The sequence below is a fragment of the Phragmites australis genome, chromosome 3 (assembly GCF_958298935.1).
Source record: "Phragmites australis chromosome 3, lpPhrAust1.1, whole genome shotgun sequence".
Classification (NCBI taxonomy): domain Eukaryota; kingdom Viridiplantae; phylum Streptophyta; class Magnoliopsida; order Poales; family Poaceae; genus Phragmites; species Phragmites australis.
Window position 1 is genome coordinate 5616269 of NC_084923.1, and position 22417 is coordinate 5638685.

Below are 22417 nucleotides of genomic sequence, written 5' to 3' on the forward strand. Positions count from 1 at the left end.
ATCAGCTCCGCAAATACGCTGGGAATTTCTTTCTGAAAGCCAAAACATAATTACTATTTTCCTTTTCGAGGAGTTCTGCGAACACGCTGGAAATCTCAGCGCCACGTCACCTTAACATTTACTATCCTGCGGTCGGTCTCCGATCGGACGGCCGTGAGTGCGCTTCCCACCAACAAAAAGGACAAAAAAAAGCAAAAAAGGAAAACGAAAAGGGTAGCTCAACCGTGGGCGATAGGTCCCACCTGCAGGACCTCATCCAGTCGTTGCTCCACGCGTCCCTGGTCGGCTGGGCCCACTTCTCCCACCCCAACGGGGAGGGGGGGGGGGGGGATCGAGCAAGCAAGAGCGAGCACGCACGCCCTCTCTGGAACCCAGACCCCGACCACACCACCCATTCGTCTCAACTCCGACCCCTCAAGCTCACGGGCGCAGAGTTTCCAGAAGCATCGCCCGCGGCGATCGGGCGGCGACGCGGGAGGACGGCGGCGGTGGCGGCGACGGTTGGCTGGAGATGGACGCGGCGGGGAAGCTTCGGTGGCCTTTGGCGGACGGCAGCATCACCGATCTCCTCGACACCCGCAGCCTCCACGGCTCCCCCGTAAGACTCCCCCCTTCGGAGCGGCCGAGCCCTTGGTTCTCTTAGCGCGTTAGCCGGCGTGGCATTTTTTTGCTTTGCTTTGCTTCGGGGGCGAATTGCCCGATCGTTCGGGGTTTGTGTGGGTGGATCGCTGGAGCAGGAGGTACTGGCGAGGCGGTGTCGGGTGAGCTCGCGAGGGTTGGGTAGCGTCTTCCGAGCGGTGCTTCTGATAAGTTTCGAGAGTCAGAAGCGTTTATGGACATGGGGGTGGGGGAACCGCTTGCTGTTCGAATGCTTTCGATGTGCACAGCGCAGCGTGTTGCGGGGATGCAAGGTCTGTAGTACTGCAGCCAATAATGCGACTTCGCCGAATTGTTGCCGTATACATTATTTGTGAATCGAAATTGCGCTGAAATGTGGCGGCATCAAAGTGACCCCAGGATGCTTGTTCAATGTGTGATGCAGACCTGAAACGACACTCAGTGAACGTTCACAGTATAAGTGAAACCAAAAAAGTAGAACAACATGCTAATCCATTCTTGATGATGGTGAGATGGTGTAGCTTTGTGCACACATGTGCCTCTGCCCTTCCACTGGACGAACTTCTCTTGGGGATATATTGTTCCTTCATTCCTTGGACACGGAGCTGTTGGGTTACTTGGGTAAAATTATTTCGTACACGTGTACTAAATGTGCTGTGGGCAGTGTGTGCGTACTGGTCCTTGCTCAGAAACTAGAAATGTGTTAGGATATGACGATCTATTCTTGAGGTTTATTTGCGGCACCCCTTTAGAATCAACTGTTTATTGCTTGCCTTTTCCTTTCAACTTACATTTACATAGTGACTTTGGCTGTTCAGTTCTGAGTTGAATACTTGAGAATTGTGTAGGAATAAAAAAAGGCGACAAAAATCATGTTGGGAAGGCTATGAAGAAATTGATCCATCATCTAAAACCTGACATCCATGTTAGAAAGAGATCCACGAAAAGTATAAAAGGAATGGAAGAAAACACCATTTTGTCTATTTACCATTCCCATAAACCATTCCATTTTCTTTTATACGCTTAGAAGAAAAGGTTTGGACCAGCAGCACATGCAAATCAAATGCAGCTCCTGTCTTCTTGGCAGCGTTACTTGATCAGACATTATACCATTGTCGAGGGTTAGTCTCTAATAATGATTTCAGGCTATGCTGGATAGCGGGTGCGTGAACGACGTTTCAGGAATCGATGTGTGTGCGTACGATGGACTTAAGGACACAGAGAGTTATACATGTTTAGGCCTCCCTGAGGATAATAGCCCTACGTCTTGTGTGTTATGTTATGAAGGATCTCAATTAGTTATAGAGGTAGTTCTAGCTAGCTGTCAGAGTTGAATATGCCCTTTTTCTACAAACGAGGTTCTTATCCCTTTACATAGTAGGGAGGAAGAGAACTTACATGTGGGTTTAAACAGAAGACCTTGCTCATCATAATATTAGACCCAAGCCATCATTACGGAGGACCGTCCCTGACCACTTGCTTGATCGACCTGCTGACAATGCCCCGTCCGTTGTGCGGCGCCATGTCGACCTGCAAAAGTCTCACTCCGAGATAGGAGGTAGCATCTGAGGAAGGAAAAAACTTGAGTGGATGTCAATAAATGCGATTAGACAGGTTGTGTCAGATCCGACCCTGCGACCAGTGAAGCTGGCTGCAGGTTTATGTGATGGCGCAAGGAGACTGGTCGCATATGATTTGTACTGGTCGTGGGAACCATACCTTGGTCGCGCGACCGACCAATTTTAGGAAATATACGCCTCTAGCCGTTATATCCCTCGCGAGACCTGTTTGCCAGGGTACCCCTTTACTCAATGCACCGACAGTAGCCCCGAGCTTCCTCTTAATCGTGGTCCGACCTGGTCACACCACTTGGGCCTCAGGTGGACGTATTCTGCCTAGGGAGTGGTCATTGACACCGTTAGTCAGTCTATAACCTAACCTTTCCATGAATGAAAAAGCGTGGGGGGCCTGTTCTTGTTCTATCCTGCACGCTAGTTAGGTTCTTGGTGCGCGGAACAAGACACAGCTCGGCAAGTCCGTCGGGGGCGAGTAGCGCTCGGCCCTAGCGAGGACTTGTGGTCTTGTGGTCGTTGTCTCTAGCCTCCTGGTCGTTTGGCATCTTGGTCACTAAGTTCCATATTGGTCGTCGAGTGTGGTCGCGTGCTGTGGTCGGAGAATCAATATGTCGAGAGTCCATGGCTTGGTTGTGAAGTCCTGCAAAACAGAATCTGTTCTTTTTTTGAATTTAAGAATTTACAAGTCATATTCTACGCTCGTCCGGAAGGTTCTACAAAATAGAAAGACAAGCCCATCTTCGAGCGACCCTATACATAGAACCTACGCAACAAGGAGATGTTCCAGGAGTTGTGTAATTCACGGTCGTTCTCCATGGCTAGCTTGACTGCGCTAGGTCAGGTGATGACGACCACTTTGTAGGGTCCCTCTCATTTAGGGGAGAGTTTATTCCGACTGGTCTTATTCTGTATTTGCCTAAGTATGAGGTCGCCTACGACCAGTGTTTGCTTCCGCACCGTTCGGTCGTGGTAGCGTCTGAGACTCTGCTGATAACGGGCGGCTTGAATTAAAGCACGATCGTGGAACTCTTCAATCAAGTTTATGTCATCCTTCCGTCGTGCCACTTGGTCATTATCCGAGTAATTGTTGACTCGAGGAGACTGAAGGGCGATTTCAAAGGGGAGCATTGCTTCGGCTGTGGTACTGATATGACTCGTACTGTTTCATCAGCTCACAGGCATCCTGGAGGACAGTGGGCCAATAGAATCCTTGCCAGAACGTTTTTTCGACCAGAGTGCGGTATGAAGCGTAGCTACCACATATGCCTCCGTGGACATCAGAGAGCACTGCACTCCCCTCTTCCTGAGTGATGCATTTCAGTAAAAGACCGTTGCTCCCTTGGCGTTAGAGGCGTCCCTCTACCAGGGAATATTTGCGGGCTTGCCATGAGATCTTTTCTGTTGACGCATCATCATCAGGGACTGCTCGATTCTGAAGGTAGTCCGAAATCTGATCCATCCAAGTCATACCCGAATCGAGCAGGCGACCATATGATGGCCGCTCGAGGTCGATGGCACCGAAGGAGGTGTTGCCTCCAAAGGTGTTGCCTCAGGTGCTCCGTTTCCGAGTGGAGCATCCCCTTCAACTTGGTCCGAGATCGCGGTGGATGGTCGTGAGAGTCTTTCTTTAAAACTCCGATCGGGACAGGTTCACGAGAAGAAGCTAGACGGGCTAGCTCATCGGCTAGGAAGTTGTCCTTGCGAGAGACGTGCTTGACCTCAAAGCCAACGAAGCGTCGTTCTAGTTTTTTCACTTCGGCGAGGTATGCCGCCATTGTCGGGTCAGAGCACTGAAATTCATTTTGCACCCGATTCACGACTAGTAGTGAGTCCCCTATCGTCAATAGTCGTTTAATCCTAAGTGTGGAGGCTGCTCGCATTCCGAACAAGAGGTCCTCATATTCAATAGTGTTATTAGTGGCTGAAAATAATTGAATTACGTACCTGATGATGTCGCCGGTAGGTGAGGTTAGAACCACTCCAGCCCTGGATCTTTTTAGTGTGAACGAGCCGTCAAAGTGCATGGTCCAGTGTTCGTTTGCGTCTAGTCGCTGCACTTGCTCGGGCTCGAAGGACTACCACTCGGCTACAAAATCGGCAAGTGCCTGGGACTTGATAGATGTTCGGAGGATGAACTAGAGATCGAGTTCTCCGAGCTCTACTGCACACTTCGCTGTTCTTCCTATCGCATCTCTATTATGGAGAATTTTTCTAGTTGGGAACGAGGAAATTACATTGATTCTATGAGCCTGAAAGTAGTGTGAGCTTGCGAGAGGCCATTATGATGGCGTATAGCAGTTTTTGAGCCTGTGGGTATCAAGCCTTCGCGTCGTGCAGGACCTCATTGATGTAATACACTAGTCGCTGGAGACCTTGATGCTCGATGACCAGGACCGTGCTCGCGACCTGTAGTGTTGAGGCGCAACATAGAGAAAAAGCCCCTCGTCGGGTCGAGACACGGTCAATATGGGAGGGGAGGAGAGATACCTTTTGAGCTCTTAGAATGCCGCCTCTGCCTCCGACGTCCACTGGAAGTGGTCGTTTTTCTTCATGAGTTTAAAGAGCGGCAATCCCTTCTCCCGTAGCCTTAAGGTGAACTGCTCAGAGCAGCAATGCATCATATTAATTTCTGAACCTCCTTTAACCTGGTTGGAGATCTCATTTGGTCGATGACTCTGATCTTGTCAGGGTTCGTCTCTGTCCCTCGATGAGATACGGTATTTTTGGAGATTGTCGAACCTTTCTTGAAGGTTTGCGACGAGTTTTGTCTTGGCCTTGCTTTTGACGACCACATCGTCCACGTATGCCTCAACGTTTCTTCCGAGTTGTGGTCGGAGAATGAGTTGGATACACCGTTGGTAAGTGGCACTGACGCTTTTTAAGCGAAAAAGCATTTTTACATAGCAAAAGACCCCAAAGGGTGTAACAAAAACCGTCTTTTCCTCATCTTCCCTAAACATACTAATTTGATGGTACCCCGATTAAGCATATAAGAAACATAACAGATTGTTGCCGGTCATTGAGTCAACTAGCTGGTCGATTCGGAGAAGAGGGAAAAGGTCTTTTGGGCATGACTTGTTAAGGTCGGTGAATTCGACGCACATTTCCCACTTGCCATTGTGCTTCTGGACCATGACTGGGTTTGCCAGCTATTTTGGGTATTGCATCTCCCGGATGAAGCTTGCTTTCAGGAGCTTGTCGATCTCCCGACGAAGCGTTTCGTTTCAATTGGTTGTGAATCGACGTGCCTTTTGCTTTACTGATGGCGTGTCTGGTTGCACAGACAACTTGTGCTCGATTACATCCCTAGGGACTCCGGGCATATCAGACGGATTCCATGAAAAGATGTCCGCGTTCGTCCGGAGGAAGGTGATGAGCACGAGTCCCTATTTAGGGTCCAGTGCGACCCCTATCTGGATCGACTTGGTCGGGTCGGTGTCGTTTAGGCTTACTGCCTTGAGCCGATCGTCTGGGCTGGCGACGACATGGACCTTTACTGGTTGCCTGCTAGGTTCAGCGGTCATGGGTTGCAATCCAAGAGTCACTCGACCATGTCAAGGCTACTCTTATCGCAGTGCATGGTGGTTTTGGCGTTGCCAACAATGGTGATGACCCTTGTTGGCCCAGGAATTTTGATCGCTTGGTATGCGTAGTGGGCAATGGCCATGAACTGGGCCATCGCTGGTCGTCCGAGGATCGTGCTATACGCGGTCCCGAATTCGGCCACATCTAATAGGACCCTTTCGGTTTTGAAGTTGTTCGGTGAGCTGAAGGTAACAGGCAGCTCGATTTGCCCAAGAGGCTTAGTTGAGGAGCCTAGGGTGATCCTGAAGAAGGGTGGGGACGGCCCAAACGAGCTCCTTGGAATCTGCAGGACGTCCAACGCGTCGGCGAAGAGGAGGTTGATCGAGCTCCCCCCGTCGACGAGTACGCGGCCCAGTTGGTTGTTCTGCACCGTGGGTTCGACCACGATGGGGTAACGACCAAGACGTCTGACGCACACAAGGTGGTCAGTCTGGCTGAAAGTGAGCGGGACCTCCGACCACTTCAGACGCGGGCTCGGGTGTGATGCGGTCACTCACACCTCCCGGACCACTGACTTGTATTCTCTATTAGAAGAATATGTTGCGGCGCCTCTGAAGATATGATGGACCATGTGATCGGCTTGGTTGTATCTTAGTGCCGACTGCTCGGGGGCGGTCCTCATCATCCTGGCTGTGCTTGTGCTTGCGCTCCTCGAGCTTTTGGTCGATGATGCCTCGAACGACCTTGCTCTCGGTCAGGTTGTGAGCGTCTGTATGGTGGATCGGGCAGTAGCCCCGACCCTTTTTTCAGTCTTTCTTCTCGAAGCGCTGACGTGTTAGGCCGGTTTGCTCGACCGCCAAGACCTCGGGACGTCCGGCCTTGCGCTTGCTCTTCTTGTCCGTCCGGCTAACCCCTTTAAAAGAGGCAGGCTGGTCGGAAGCAGGTCGCGGCCTTGCGTCGATCTGCCGCTCTTGGGCCTCGACGGCCTGAGCTTACTTATTCGCGAGCTCGAAGAGCTCGGTTGTGCTTCCGATTACCCAGGTGGCCAGCTTCTTGACTATTTTCTGGTCTTTGACTCCCGCTTGAACGCTATGATCACACTCACATGATCCTTGGAATGGTGTTCCGACGTTCGGTGAAACGCCGTATGAAGTCTCGCAGTGACTCTCCTTATCGCTGCCGGACCTGATATAGGTCGTCCTCGACCCCTGATCGGGCGTAGATTCTCTGGAAGTTGGCGACGAACTGGTCGCACAGGTCCTCTCAGGAATGAACCGACCCATGGGGGAGGTTCATTAGCTAGGATCGGGCGAAACCGGTCAAGACGGTAGGGAAGTAGTTGGCCATGACCTTCCCATGGCCTCCCGTAGCCTGCGCCATGGTGGTGTAGGTTTGCAGAAACTCTTCCGGGTTTATCGAGCCATCATACTTCTCGGCTAGGACTGGTCGAAACTTGTTCGACTAGCGCACCTCCTGTAACCAGGCGGATACGGTGTTGCACCCTGTCCCGTAACGGGGAGCCACTCGTTGTTGGGTGGGGGCACACGCCCAGGGGGAGAGACGGCAGTCTCGGGGTCCCGGGGAAGGGGTGGAGCCATCCGATGCCTCCCTGCAGGGGGAAGGCGCGCGGTTGGTCTGCTTGCCCCCTTCCTGCTCTCGCCTAGCCCGGTCCTCCTGCTCTCTAGTGGCCACCTGGCTTTGGATCACGCCACGGAGGTCACGTTGGTGCAGAGAGTCGCGCAGGTCGGAAGGTTGGCTGTCCCGATGTGGCAGTGGTCCACGAGTACCCCCTGTGGTTGAGGGAGCACGAGACTTATTCCACAGTGGGCCTTGTTGTGACTCGGCAACCGTGACCCTCACCGGCCTTTGTGATTGGCGCGGTGCATGTTGATGCGGTCTTTCATCGGGCGGTCTCGGCCAGGAGGGCGAGATCGCGCAGCCACAGTGGCACAGGTGAGCCCTCTGGTATAAGTACTGGTGGGTGGCTAAGGAGCACTTGCAGGGTCTGTAGGTTCTGCGTCGATGTCATGGTCTCGTAGTCGAGACGCTGGGCGCGAGGGGGGAGCCCCCGACGCTTGGGCGGCACGATGGCCTAGGCGATGACGCCACCGTAGACTGCGTCCTGTGTAGAGGCTCCTCGGGACGGCGCTGTGGATGTAGGGGCTGTCTCGAAGCACCTGCCTGTCCGGCGCTGGATTGGTTTTCCTCTGGGCGTATAGCCAGGGGTTCGCCACCGACGCTAGGGACGTGAGGGCCTCCAGCGCCCCCTGTTGCATGGTCCACCATGTAGACCTTGCGTTGGGTCCCATGTCTCGGTGTCCCATGCCTGGAGCACACCGGATTCATCCGGGTGGTACTCCATGACGAATACCTCGCGGCGGCCCGGGTCCTCAGAACGGGACTGAACGGTTGCTATGGATCCGACCATGGATAACCAAATCAAGCTTTTCAAACTTGATGAAACGACGAAAACACGCCCCTACCTGACGTGCCAAATGTCGAGGGTTAGTATCTGATAATGATCTCGGAGTATGCTAGACAGTGAGTACGTGAACGACATTTCAGGTGTGTGCACGTAAGATGAACTCAGGGACACAAGGAGTTATACAGGTTCAGGCCTCCCGGAGGATAATAACCCTACGTTCTGTGCGTTGCGTTATGGAGGATCTCAATTGGTTACAGATGTAGTTCTAGCTGGCTGCCAGACTTGGATATGCCTTTTTTCTACAATCGGGGTTCTCATCCCTTCATATAGTAGGGAGGAGAACTTACATATGGTTCCAAACAAAAGACTTTGCTCATCCTAATATCTAACCCAAGCCATCATTAAAGAGGACCGTCCCCGACCACTTACTTGATCGGCCTGCTGACAACGTCCTATCCGTCGTGCGGCGCCACATCGACTTACAAAAGTCTCACTCCGTAGCATTTAATGCTATGAGACGGGACAATACCCTTCTACGCCATCCATGACTTCATTCACTGGAGTTGGCGTTTGGGAAAGGAAAACACTTGAGTGGATATCAATAAATACGATTGGACATGTTGTGTTAGATCCGGCCTTGTGACTAGTAAGGCCTTGCTTTTCATGCTGTAAATGTGCATGTTTAGAAGTATAATGCTCACGGGCACGTGATATTTTCTTTTTTTGCAGGACATTAAGAAGAAAGTACAATTCCATTCTTCACTAGTGCAAAAGCTTGCATTGGAAAAGGAGATGGAGGTATTTGACTTTTTTTTTTGAATGATCATCTTATCATGTGTACTGCTTGTTATTGTGCAAGAACAGAGAAATATATTAAAACCCCATGTTGGCATGTTGGAGTTTGTGTGTGCTGTTGAGCAGAAAGCTGAAGTTCGTTACTCTTTTCTTGATTTTAGTTTCTTACAATGCGTGTCTTCTGGCTTTTTCTGTGGTACATTACAGGGTCACGTAGGTTGCGTGAATGCTATTGCGTGGAATTCAAATGGTTCACTTCTCATATCAGGATCAGATGACACCAGGGTAAGTCTCTAAACTTAGATGGTTAGCTAACATAATCAATTTTTAATTCTTTTCATGTTCTCTTGAGTTACTTGGACCCTAGCTTTTCTGTCAATATATATTGCCCTAGAACTTGTTTTGAGAGATAAATGAACACTTTTTGGTCCTTCGTTTCTAAATGTTTTGTTGTGCTTTTGTACCAAAGCACCAAGTCACATGGTTGCTAGTTATCAAGTAGACCTTTTTGTATGTAGAAATATGGTAGCAATAACTGATCTTTGCTCTAAGTGTTCTGTCTTATTTTTTACAATTGCTGTGGTTAATTATATACTGTACCTTTTGTCTTTAGGAAGTACTGTAGAGCATGAACACTCTTATGAACATAACAAGTTGACAAGAACTCTTCATTTTGTTATTGGAGTTTTAAGCTGTGTCTAACAAAAAAAAAAAAAAAAAAGAAGAAGATGAAATTGACTAGTGATAGAAGTAGACTAGATCATCTTGCAAATAACGTATTACTCCAGCAATGACATTGTGAGGAGTCGTTCAAACTGTATTCTAATTAATCATCAGGAATTATCATTAACATAATCACATCCACAACGATTAACTAGAATTTAGTTCCAGTAGTCCCGACACGTGTTTTGTGACCAAGATCAGAACACATGCTTTTCTAACGCATAACATCACAACAAAGTTTAAGAAAGAGCGAGTAATTAAATTATATTACAAGTTCTAAACTATTTATAACAATTTATATCAAAAGAAAGCTAGGAGGATAAAGAACAGATCACCTCATAACAAAACTAGAAACTACGCAGCGGAATATTAACACCTATCAACACCAAAAGCTAGATAAAATCATATGCCATTAGGCTCCACCCAAAAGCACATACACGAGTAGTTTTCACTTCTTATTTCCGTCACCTACATCGGCGGACGTGAAGTAGTCAAACACGAGCTACTCCTCATCGGTAGAACCTGAAAGAGCAGCGTGAGTACGAAGGTACTCGCAAGATTTAATCCATAATAACTATATATAATAGCCCGACTTCAAGGATTATGTATTGAGTCATTAGCAAGGAGTAGGCTATAAGGTTAAGTAAATTTATATACGTAAGTAACCTAGACACCTATGTGTGAGTATCTATACTTAACCAAAAGCACATTTCTACCATGTAACCAACAACTTGAACATAAATATAACTGGAACCATCTCATGTAAGCAATAACCATAAACAACCATCCCAACATACCATACCATATCATACATCTCTAAATTCGGAAACTCTACGACCGATGCAAATGGATAGAAGCATGCTCATGACCAAGAGCGCGACAATTCGAATTGTTTTTATACCCTGCAGGGGTACTCTTGTATCTATATGACTCGAGGACCATTCGGCTCATATGTCCACACAGACCCACGTAAGGGGTACTCGTGTCAGCCTTTCCCAATAAACTCTAAACTGTTTAATCATGCCCCGGTAAGTGCAGGGGTTATCCAGAACTACTGCCGGAGCAGTCTGGATCAGTGGCGGAGGGAGGATTAAATTTGAGGTATGGCGGGTTCGCAGGCAGCCGGCATTGAACGAGCTTGTTGCTGGTGGGCGGCTGTGTGCTGCCATGCCAATGTGGGGTTGCGGGCTAGTCGCAGTGCTACCTGCAAGAGCACGGTGAGTGCCAGAGTGGGACTACTGTTGAATGTCGACGTCGAGTCTTCGTCGAGGCCGCCGAGGCTAGTCGCACCGAGCGCCGCCATTCACTCACTGTGTGCAAGATCAAAGGCAATCAAGAAGACGAATCGTCACGGAATCGATACTCGCCTTGGCAGCCTTGCTGAATCGATACATGATGCTTGCATTGTGGCCTTGCCTTGCCGAATCCTCACTGAATCAGTACTGGACTGCTGAAGGCCATATCCATACGAGAGGTGGGCTTATGGGCTGGGCCGAAATCGAGGTATGGCGCTTGCCATACGTCGCCATAATGGTCCATCCGGCATTGGTCTGGATACCCCTACAAGCCTATTTTGCCCATAACACCATCGACTCGCACGCCAAAAGGCCACATCTACAAATGTATTTGGCTTATTGTTCCCATATGTGACATGTAAGCATGGAAAGCGTTAAAATCAACTGCAATGACGGACGGTGTTTAAACGATGCAAGCGGTCTATGTCATCCAGGCTCCTCTCCCGAACTACACCGAGGAACTCCTCCGGTGAAGAAGATATCCCTAGCACCGTCTATATTTCGTCTCTATCCTCACCTCTTATACAACCCACATCATTATCATTGTGTTTGTAAACAATAAGTAAGCTCTAAGCTCGCGAATAATAGTTGCACAATTGCTTAACTTCTGCCGAGGAACTATACATTGCTAAGCATTTCGAATAACTTTTAAGTTAGATATCAACCATATTATCAAGGTTACAAGGATATGGATAATCAACAACTCAAGGTAAAAATAATGCAATTCAATATAGGTTCTACCCATATAAACCCGATAATAGACCCACTACTCACGCAAACATACATAAATCGTAATTTATCAAGTTATACAATACAAGATCCAAAGTAGTAGGTTGAGTATGTTTAGATGCTTACTTTGCTGCTCTGGCGGTTGCCTGGTACTGCCCGCACAGCACTCACAGAACTCAGGTAGCTCGGCATCGCCTTCACTCGCTTGGACCATCGGCGTAACGCTCTCTAAACGAATCAATAATGTATTGCATAAATAATCAAACGATGAAAAAGTGTGCATATGATACATGCTTGAATATTAATAGAGCGTTGTGTTTCGAAAACATTTGCAAAAGACCGCTAAAAGATTATGGTTTCAAAGTGTGAAACCCCGGACAAGATAACTTAAACACATACAACCTTGAATGGCTGACGGTCAGACCGACGTGGAAGTGACGGTCTGACTATCGGCTTGCAGAAAGTTTTGGCGCATAGCGGTCAGACTGACTGTATGTCGACGGTCAGATAGCCGTTTGGCGGTCAGACCGGCCCTAGTGACGATCGAACCGTGAGACCCTACCGGTGCCACTTTGCGAGGCCGCCGGCGAAACCTTCGACTATGAAAGGTACCAAAGTGCTCTATGAGACTAGTGAAGTGCTTCTAAAGTAATTTGAACAATATTCACCAAGCTAAACTCAAAATACCCTATGGATAAGCCCTGCTAAGGTTAACCTTGGGTTTAATTGGAATGAGGATCGATTAGAGCTCGGGAACGATGGGAAAATGGTAGGGGACGTCTCACCTTAGTATAGGGAAGCCTTCTATTGGAGGGGATCACTCCGGGCAAGCTCCGATTTTGAGATCAGGCTCCGGGGTGGTGTAGGGGCTTAAGGTGGATGAATGTGCATAGGAACTCCCCTGATGATGAGGATGAAGGGGATGGGCTCGAGGAAGCCTTTGGGGAGTTCGAGGAAGTTCCCTTCGTTGATCTCCGATCGTTGTGGACGTCGAGGTGGTCTCTCCCTCTCTCTTGGTGTGGGTGAAGGGTGAGTGAGAGTGAGAGTTTGATAGAGAGTGAGTGTGAGATAGTTGACTGATTTCCTTAAGTGGAGCCTCTGCGTTGTGGCGGTCAGACCGCGGGAAGCCCACGTGGCAAGCCTACGTGGTTGCCCCCTGTCGGTTAGACCGCGAAAGCGGTCTTGTGTTGAAAATTTGATTCTATTTCCCTTTTCTATTCTTCTTCATCTCCAAGGCATTTATGGTTTTCCTAAAAGGCTCTGAACTACCTCCAAGTGCTTTTGAAATATGTTTAAACTCAAGTTATAAACATAATGCTATGATGATTATAAATGCTTAATCATGTGATTAGCGTTTTGGGATGTAACAGACATATGCCACAATCAGGCCTCAAATATATTCTATGTATCTTGCTTCATTGTTTTAGTATATGTCCTTGGACTAGGAAGAAATTTTGACATTTGATTTTAGTGTTGTATGACTATCTATTCTTGCAGATTAACATCTGGAGTTATAATAATCGAGAGCTGTTGCATGATATTGACACTGGACATTCTGCAAATATCTTTTGCACAAAATTTGTTCCGGAAAGATGCGATGATGTAGTAGTCTCTGGAGCAGGAGATGCGGAGGTATGAGCTTTCTAAAATTTATTTTTATTTTCCTTTATCCTTGTCATGTTGAATCTTTTATCTAAAAGAATTATGATTCTTTTCCAGGTTCGTGTTTTCAATTTGTCTCGTTTAAGTGGCAGAAAGCCTAGAGAAATTTCGATGGAACCAGCAGCAGTTTACCAGTGTCACTCAAGTAGGGTCAAGAAACTAGCTGTAAGATCTCAAGCTGATATCTACTTGATACAAAGGCACGCAGTTCTCTTTCGTGTTCGAGAAAAGATCTCAAGCTGATAGGCCATAGTTTTTGAATTTTAGTTTCTAGAGCATGTGGGAAGTTTGTCTTTGCCTTGTATCTAATGTTGATATAATACTGAGGAAGTCCTTGAATGGACTGCTTTTTTTTTAAAGTTAAAAATATTCATAAAAGAAGAACATCTCATGTTCTGTACTTAAGTCTTGCACCAATTGAGATGGTCTTCTCTATACTCAAGCGTTTAGACATTGATGTGTTGTATTTGTGTTTTGCACCATTCACGATGTGCTCTGTTCACCGACGTATTTACATTATCTCTGTTTGATAAGCCTCTGCATGGTTGTTCTCTCTGTTTGATAAGCCTCTGCATGGTTGTTCTCTCTGTTTGATAAGCCTCTGCATGGTTGAGTCATTCACATTTTTGTTTTTGTCACATGTAGGTTGAAATTGGGAACCCTAATGTTGTGTGGAGCGCAAGCGAGGATGGTACTCTGAGACAGCACGATTTTCGGGAGTGTAGTTCCTGTCCTCGTGCAGGATCTGCTAATCAGGAATGCCGTAATGTGCTTGTGAGCATTCCATCCTTTGCAATTTAATTTTGGTCAATATTTTTTTCCCGGTTTTGAATCCTTAGAAACCAAATTTCATGGGCATTTCTCTTGTTTGATTTTAAAATGTTTAGTTCGAAATTAGCTGTAATACTTGTGTGTTCAAGAAAGCTTGGTCGAACATGGAAAAAACATGAGTTTCTATCACTTTCGGGTGGATCTGCACATCAGTTTCCTATTTCCCAGATGGGTGAATTCATAAATCTCAGAAAAGAGGTGATGGATGGTTCATTGTGTTGTACAATGAATGTTATAGCTCCGTGTTCAGCATGCTGTGCTTTTTATTCATCTGCCTCTAGGCTTGATAATTGGCTTATACCATCATTTCTTTTGTCCTTTCGAATTCTATTTGAAATTCAGTCCTTTCGAATTGTATTTGAAATACAAGGATAATTGCTGCCTTAAGATAAACGCCTGCTAAAGATATTAGCCAACCCAGTTATAGGCTTAGTTCTGATTTTATTTTCTGCACTACATGGCAGCTTGATCTACGTTGTGGAGCAAAGAAGTCTTTATCTGATCTACCCAGACAACCATTGGCACTGAAGTCTTGTGATATTAGCTCTGTTCGTCCCCATCAAATTGTTGTTGGGGGGAGGTGACCTAACTTCTTGTTGTCCATAGTCGGTATATAACAAGCCTTGTGTTTTCTTTGACCTAACTGGCACAACTGTACTATTTGATGTTTATTCAGTGATGCATTTGCCCGGCTGTACGATAGGAGAATGCTTCCACCATTGAGTTCATGTCAAACAAAAAGGAAGCCTCCGCCATGCATTAAAATGTTCTGCCCACTGCATCTTGCTGATAGTGTAAGTTCACCTCTTGTTCTTGAGCATTATTCTGCGTGGTTTCAATTGTGTATGGTAAAGTTGGTGAGTATTGTAGCTAGCTGGTATGAAGCCGAAAGAAGTCAAGAGCTTAAAATGCTATATGTATATGCTATAAATGATTTTAGTTTGTGGCAAAAAAAAAAAAAAGGGTAGAAGCACAATTTTTTTGTATTGCCTGTCTGTAGCCAGAGAGCAATCTTATAATGGCCACATCAGTATCATTAGTTCTACAATCTGTTATTTATTGATAGCCCTTCTATTCCTGAGCTGTGGATGAGTTTAACTGTCTGGTCATTTTCATAGAAAGTATTAGTTCTGTAGCTTTTAGGTTTCTCCTAGATATTTGGACTATAGCATCTGAGCTACAATATGCAACTTCATTGAGTTTTGCTTTCACATTTTTGTCATATCTGGAACTACAGTAGTGCTCCTTCTGTTGACTTTGGGCCTCTACTTTGTAATCAGAAGAAGACATATTTGCATCTTACACATGTTGCATTCAGCCCAAATGGGAAAGAGGTGCTTTCGAGCTACAGTAGTGAACATGTTTATCTATTTGATATTGACCCAGGTATGATCACTTATTCACTCAGATCACTCTGTGAACCCTTTATCACATCTTTTCAATGTTATATCTTCAATATTATACTGATCAATTCATCTGTCTGTGGGTTCAGATAATCTGAGTTCAGTGAGATACACAGCGGATTATGTGCAGGAGCAATTATGTTTACCCCCTTTTCACAAAGAGCCAGCAAAACAACATACAAAACAAAAGAAATTTTCAGTAAACACAACTTCAAGAATTTTGTGTAGGGTGAGAAACTCTCTCTCTGTGTGTGTGTGTGTGTGTGTGTGTGTGTGTGTGTGTGTGTGTACCATATCATATCATATCAGTTTCTTGTCTGATAAACATATTGAACCTCTCTGCCTTTTATGGCACCCGTTTCAGGTAGATATGTGCAAGAAATTTGTGGAAGTTGCGACAAAATGTCTGGAGATAGGCACTAACTTAATGCATGGGATTGGAGCATGCAGTGAAGTACTTGAATCGATAGGAGCTGATGTTGACGATGACATGAGGCATGATTGCTTGTGTACTCGAGCAGGATTGTACCTAAAGGTTTGTCTGTTTTTGTTTATGAATTGTCAAAGCTCTGTTCCGCATTGAAAGTAAGGATCATGAAATTTTGATCTGCAGAGGAAGTGGAAAAATGATGTTTACATGGCTATTCGGGATTGCAACAGAGCTCGGTGTATTGATCCCACATCTTTTCAAGCTCACTTATACATGTCAGAGGCCCTATTTCAGGTAAACATCTGTGAATCAGTAAAAATAACTTAAGCATATGCTGTCAGATCGTCTGTTAGCTCTGTACCTTACAAAATTGGTCTAGCCTTCCCTTGTGTTGGTTCCTGTAGAAAATGTTGGATTGCACTCTAGCATGAAGGGTTGTAGAAGAGTCGGAAGTGTTTCTGTGCTGCCTTTTCTTTTTCAGGCAAATATAAGAATAAGCAATCTCTGACTAGATGGGTGCTTAGATTATCCCAAATGAGCCAAATTGATCAGTCGATTTGTTTAATCATAAATGCTCTCAGTTGTCTTAATTGTATTTTGGATGTAATTAGTGCTGAAATGTTTCGTTAAGACTTGGGAATTTGCTACTAAAAATTCATTCTCGATTAAATGAAGTGCTGAATTCAAATGGCCATCTTCGATCTCTTAAATGGCTGTATATGCCTTGTGTAGTTAGGAAGGCTGAAGGAGGCATCTGAGTACGCAGAAGCGGCTAATAGTCTTCTTCCACCTTATTCTCAGTCAAGGGAGCACGTGGAAAATATAAAGGAGCACATTGCTTCAGGTTAGTACATTCACTATGAAGGCATAATCTATTTTTGTCATATGGAGATTTGTCATGTGAATTGATTATTGGGAGATTATCTGTGATGGTTTTGCATGCTAACTGATCAATTAGTTTGTTTCCTCCTGTATACTGAGCTTTCACCTCCTATTAATATTCCATGTTTGGTGGTCGTTTCCATGGGTATTTGTAAGTTGCTCACATATAAACAGATAAATCGGGAAAATTTATGAGGGTATCATGCTCAGTTGCCTTTTGTTCATCTCAGTCCATTATGTTTCTTTCTACTTTCTAGATCTAAGGCTTGAACTCATGGAACTGAAACTGAAAATTTTAAGATTTTGCTGTTCTATATTGTGAATGATTTATTTTGTTCAAGCAGCTGCAAAAGAGAAAAGTAAAACTGGTCAGGATGGGAATGCTAAAGCTGGAAACGGAAAATTACACTCATTAAGTGATCTATTGTTTAGATCCGATGCTAGTGGTTCATCATCACAGGAGGGACGAGAAGATTCAGATTATGATGATGAAATGGAGTTAGACTATGAGACATCAGTGTCGGGTGACGAAAGCCGTGAGAATGATCAAGGTGTCTTCCGGGGTAGTTTAAGTTTCAGATTTCGTCAAAGAGATTATCAAACTAATGAACACACTGGTGAAAATGGATTGATTGAGTCCGCTCATAATGATGATTCCACCTTTCAGGTTTATTTTTTACTTTTGTCTTTTCTGTGTAATACCCAGTATGAGGTACTTTTTAATACTGTTTGTGCATGTATTTTAATGCTATTGCATGGATTTTGAACATGAATTTGCCAAATCGTATGATGCAGTCGGAAGTTGCCATCGATATGAAACAAAGATATGTTGCACACTGCAATGTGGGGACAGATATAAAACAAGCTAGCTTTCTTGGTGAGCAAGGTTAGGCTATTCCTTCTTCATTTATGTCTTAGTTCTATTTTAGGAAGCAGGCCTACCATCAGCCACTTGTATTTCATTTGTGGATCTTATAATAACAGAAACAAGTTAACCTTTCATGTGAGAGTAAGATGTACAACTGTGCTGTGCTGTAGTTAAATGTGGTGGTTCTGAAAGTAACCTGATGCCTTGTATTGCAACTTTTTGCCAGTATATTATCAGATGCCTTTGATGTCTAGATATAAAGCATCAATCGTTTCAGAGTAAGAAGTTCAAATTAAATTCCTAGTCAAGTTTTTTTTCTAGAGTATTTTTGGCGGAAATCTGGAGTCTGGACCTGCAGTAGTTCCTAAAATTAACTTGTGTATAACTGCTTTGCTCGTATCCTCTTTAGATTCATGAAACAAAAGATAGCTCGTGTCAGTAAGAATAATAAATGTCTCCTGTGCTGTATTCCTCCCCTGTTTAAATGCCCTGAACTTCCCATGAAAAGTCCCGAATTGAATCCAAAATTGACGGGTTAATGTGAGCTTACCATGTGGTTCTTGACCTCTGTGTTTTATTCCTCTTACAACAGGAGAGTTTATTGCCAGCGGAAGTGATGATGGTAGGTGGTTCATATGGGAGAAGAGAACAGGAAGGCTTGTTAAAATGCTTGCAGGGGATGGAGCTGGTAATTATATATCAATCTTCTCTTTTGATATCCCTTCAACACTGCTTCTCACGTGTCTTGTATTTTTCTTAGTTGTGAACTGCATACAGTCTCATCCCTTCGATTGTGCTGTTGCAACAAGTGGAATTGATAATACGATAAAGGTATGTAATATGTATTTCTTGTTGCAATAGATAATGCAATATCAATATGGAGCTGTTCCTCACATGCCACTAAATGAAATTTCATGTTCACCATATGCTATCATTGTGTCTCTGACATGTGGGCCTTGGCCCTGCATGTCAGCCTCACAATGAGTGGCAAATTGTGAATTGTTAGTTATTTTTCATTGGTATATTGTGGATTTTCTCTAAAATGGATTCATATATTCTACCAGAAGTTCTTGAATATTTGGTCTTCTCTTTGTTCTTTATTAGCTATGGACACCCGATGCAAATGCTACATCCATGGTTGCTGGACCAGAACTTGATGAATTGTGTGCCATAGAGAATAATCAGCAGAAGTTATGCCGGAACCGTCAAATTTTGTTGTAAGAGGTCCAAACATTACTAATAACTTGACATCTTACCTTGATATTCTGTCTTGGAACTAACTTACCAATATTAATATTTGACACAATGCTGCCAGTTTCATCAAGTCTCCAGACTATACTTGAAATTAGGCTAACAGTGAATGTTTTATACTACATTACTACATACAACTTGAAGTTGCTTTCGGTTTACTCAAGCATAGTGGCTTTTGTGAATCTTGAAACTATTCCATTTGATTGTAGTAGGAGATTAGCTGAATTAAAATAAATAAAGACAATCTGCTTTTCTCCTCGCCTAATGCTACTTACCCAGCCATGCACCCATGACTTACATCTAATGTAATGATGTTAACTCAGCACAATGTGGTTGTATTATCTTTCAGTTCTCATGTTGAAAGGGTTACATTTCTATATGGCAGGCCTTTTGAGGTTTTGGAACAATTTCGGATGCATGAATTTGCTGAAGGTTTTGAGTGCGCTCAGAGTTGATGTACTACTGCTGGAGTTGCCAAGGTACTAATGTTCAGTGGAGATTTTAGGGCATCCCTTACAACCTAAGGAATCAGCGCTAATAACATGAAACACTATGTGTTACACACATTATACCCATGTTTCAATTAATAGAAATATGTTTTTCTTACATAGTATTTCATTTTTTTCAGCTTTCCATAAAAGGGTAATACCTGGAAGAACGGTTTCATCCAAGGTAAAAAGCAGCCCATTTTTCGATGAGTGAAATTGCAAGGCCTTGTTGCACTCGCAGATCATGTTGGCGCACCTGCTTAGCTAAGCAGGTGTGCTGGTGCTGAAATGTTACTTGAGATGTCAATAAACAGTGCAATGATGTTGGTTTGGGGGTATAATGATTCATTTCTGTACTGCAGTGTGGATTCATTCCCTTGTACAGATTGTAGATAGGTGAAACCCTGTAATAAGTGAAAGTAGCTGATGTGTGCATGTGCTGTAGTATTCTTTTCTCTATGTGCCGCCTTTAGGCGATGCTATTTTGTGTTTGCCGGTTGAGATATTTGCGTCCTGTATGTTCATAATACCCTTGAGTTGTGCTTGGGCGTGTAGAAGCTGTAATGTTGTATACTTGTATGGTACCACTACCGCTTTGATATATTTGTATACAGCCAGCCATACAGGTAAAGGTGGTTGTAGCGTTTCATTTTGTGCTTCCTGTTTTCGTGAGGCTTAGCTGTATTCCTCTTTCTTGACTTATGATGAATAGTCAATCAATATGGGAATCCTGAGGAATACGTTGCTCGTGAAGTATATGTTGTCTTAGAATTCGAACAGTCAAACTTTCTTAACTTCGAAAGAACGGTCGCATGAAAATAGCATCGCTGGATTTTCTATAAGTTATGCTTTCAAAATATTATATTTCTTTTAATGTAAAGGTTGGTTATGAAAGCTGCTCGTTGAACATCATGTCTTGTCTAAATGATGCATATTCTTGTACGGGATGAAGTATTTAAGCCACAATCAGTGACTAAAATAAACAGAATCTAGAAGCAGCCAGAGTGATGATGGTTAGAATCATGCGGCAAAAGCTAACACGAGCAGAAGCCACACGAGCACAGCAGGACATGCTCTGTTTTTTAATCTCTTTTGCGACCTGATCCTTTCAAACAAAAAGAGAGGAAGCGTTCATCTTCCTCCTGTGCTTCAGCCAACGTGGGCACGAGACACAACCATGTGCTGCTTGCTTGATGGTCTGATCCCAGAAGATTTGGGCAGTACTTGGGCGATAAGTGTGCACCCGATGCCGCTACGAGGTTCAGGAACGAGTGCCGGGCCAGCCAGTTGCCCCACCACCCCCTGCCGGCTGGCATGTCGGCACGGCAACGCACCGCCGGCTGAGTTCATAACGCCAGCTTGTTTGGGGACAAAAGCCTCGCAAACATGTGTTTCTCTAGCTGCATCTGCCGCGGCAGACTCGAAGCGGGATTAGCACATGTTAAACAATGAGGCCCCATTTGGCAGGTTCCAGCTTCTCGAACTAAAAAGTAATCGAATATGAAATGTTAGTCTTACGTACGAATGCTGGCATCCATCACCATCAACGCAAGAAAAGGAAGCGAAAACTTAAGTGATGTCAGCCATATAGAAGAGATGACAGATAGGATTTTTCACTGGGTAAAGGAAAGAGAAATTAGAGAGAAATATATCATCTATTAATCAATAAGCAGTCTATGGTATATGATAAATGCTCTTATAGATTATTTTTATCATTATATGTGTTGCCTCTTATTTGTAGTCTTGATTTTTCACATGTAATTCAATAATAGATGTCACCTACACTGCTTTACAGACAACTCAAAAGTTGTACGTCTATTTTATTTTCTATAGATGACACGAATCGATACGATTTTTATGTTTAATAACCACTGGCCCGTACGTGCCTGTCGTCTCTCCTACTCCTGGTAATCCCAAGTCCTAACCACACGCAAGAACGCGCCAACGCACCTGCCACATCGGATCCACGTGGGCCCGTCCCGTCTCATTGGTGGTCGCGGTCGCAGGACGCAGAGGAGTCAACGCCCCCACCCCACCACCCCCCCCCCCCCTCTCCACTCGGCCCCGCGTTCGCTCGCAATTTACGCGGAGCGCCATCGCCGGGTTTCTTTTGGGCTCACCGGCCATCGTACCCACGCGGCGACTTGGCTAGTTCACTGCCTCGCTGTGTACTGCGTGTTCACTGACAGGTGGGACGTTCCTTCCTGGGTCCCAGATAATAGTGGCAAGATGGTAGGTTCAGGAAGTCCATCAGAGGAAAGGGTTAGCCCCTCGATGCCTTGTGATTCACGTTCTTGCCACTGAGAAGGACATGCTTGTTTGTTCTGCGATTATTATATGGTACTACTATCTATGAGGTGTTTTCTGTACCGGTCCTTCTAAGATACGCTATTCATGTTTCTTTTTAAGTCCTAGCCGACCTGCCCGCCATGGTTGTTAGTTAATTTTTAACGATTGTAATCATGAATTGGAGCTAATCAGGAGAGCCGGTCTTCATTTTAATTATGGATAGCATATGAAGAAAAATCCAACAACTCTTCATAAATTTTCTAAGTGATAGTCTAAATGAACATTCACACTGTGACGGGTTATAAGAGTGTGTTTGTTTGTTCAAATCTTCTACATCTTGATTATGTAAATGCGTATAATTTTAAAGAGAAGTATGCCTATTTGCTCATATCTATTATTCCATACTGGTCCGATAGATGTAAATATACAGTTTCATCCTAATCAGTGGATGCAGAGCCTGCATCTGCTCATACAGACGGAACCACTTGTCAGTATCATAAAATCATCTTCATATGAGTAACTAATTATAATATTAACTTTTGCACCCGCTCATACAACCTCATATTCAGTCAATCAAACAGAAACTTAATTCAGCTCATCTAGACATGTATAACCAATCAAACACTACT

The 22417-nt window shown here is 44.8% G+C and overlaps 1 protein-coding gene across 5 annotated transcripts; it reads left to right on the plus strand.

Moving 5' to 3' along the window:
• The first annotated feature begins 321 nt into the window (after positions 1 to 321).
• Positions 322 to 20148, plus strand: LOC133911769 (protein ALTERED SEED GERMINATION 2-like). Of its 5 annotated transcripts, XR_009908700.1 has the most exons (21): positions 371 to 598; positions 8872 to 8940; positions 9145 to 9222; positions 13182 to 13316; positions 13404 to 13511; positions 13992 to 14120; positions 14642 to 14757; positions 14854 to 14971; positions 15458 to 15563; positions 15670 to 15809; positions 15945 to 16115; positions 16194 to 16304; positions 16743 to 16854; positions 17237 to 17559; positions 17688 to 17778; positions 18353 to 18448; positions 18521 to 18591; positions 18865 to 18977; positions 19397 to 19490; positions 19640 to 19683; positions 19772 to 20148. XR_009908700.1 is itself a non-coding variant. In XM_062354170.1 (20 exons), exons 1-19 carry the CDS (start codon positions 512 to 514, stop codon positions 19464 to 19466), a joined length of 2244 nt encoding a protein of 747 aa, XP_062210154.1. In that variant the 5' UTR covers positions 322 to 511; the 3' UTR covers positions 19467 to 19490; positions 19640 to 20148. The 5 variants fall into 5 exon arrangements, 3 of the variants coding, with proteins under 3 accessions (XP_062210154.1, XP_062210153.1, XP_062210151.1); XM_062354170.1 differs by having other exon boundaries at positions 322 to 598; positions 19640 to 20148; XR_009908701.1 differs by having other exon boundaries at positions 18865 to 18984; positions 19640 to 20148.
• Positions 20149 to 22417: the final 2269 nt, after the last annotated feature.

Coding starts and splice junctions, on each gene's coding strand:
- LOC133911769 (XM_062354170.1), top strand. CDS start 512: ATGGACGCGGCGGGGAAGCTTCGGTGGCCTTTGGCGGACGGCAGCATC. Junction 14,121..14,641: donor AGGAATGCCGTAATGTGCTT/GTGAGCATTCCA, acceptor ACTACATGGCAG/CTTGATCTACGTTGTGGAGC. Junction 18,592..18,864: donor GAATTGATAATACGATAAAG/GTATGTAATATG, acceptor GTTCTTTATTAG/CTATGGACACCCGATGCAAA.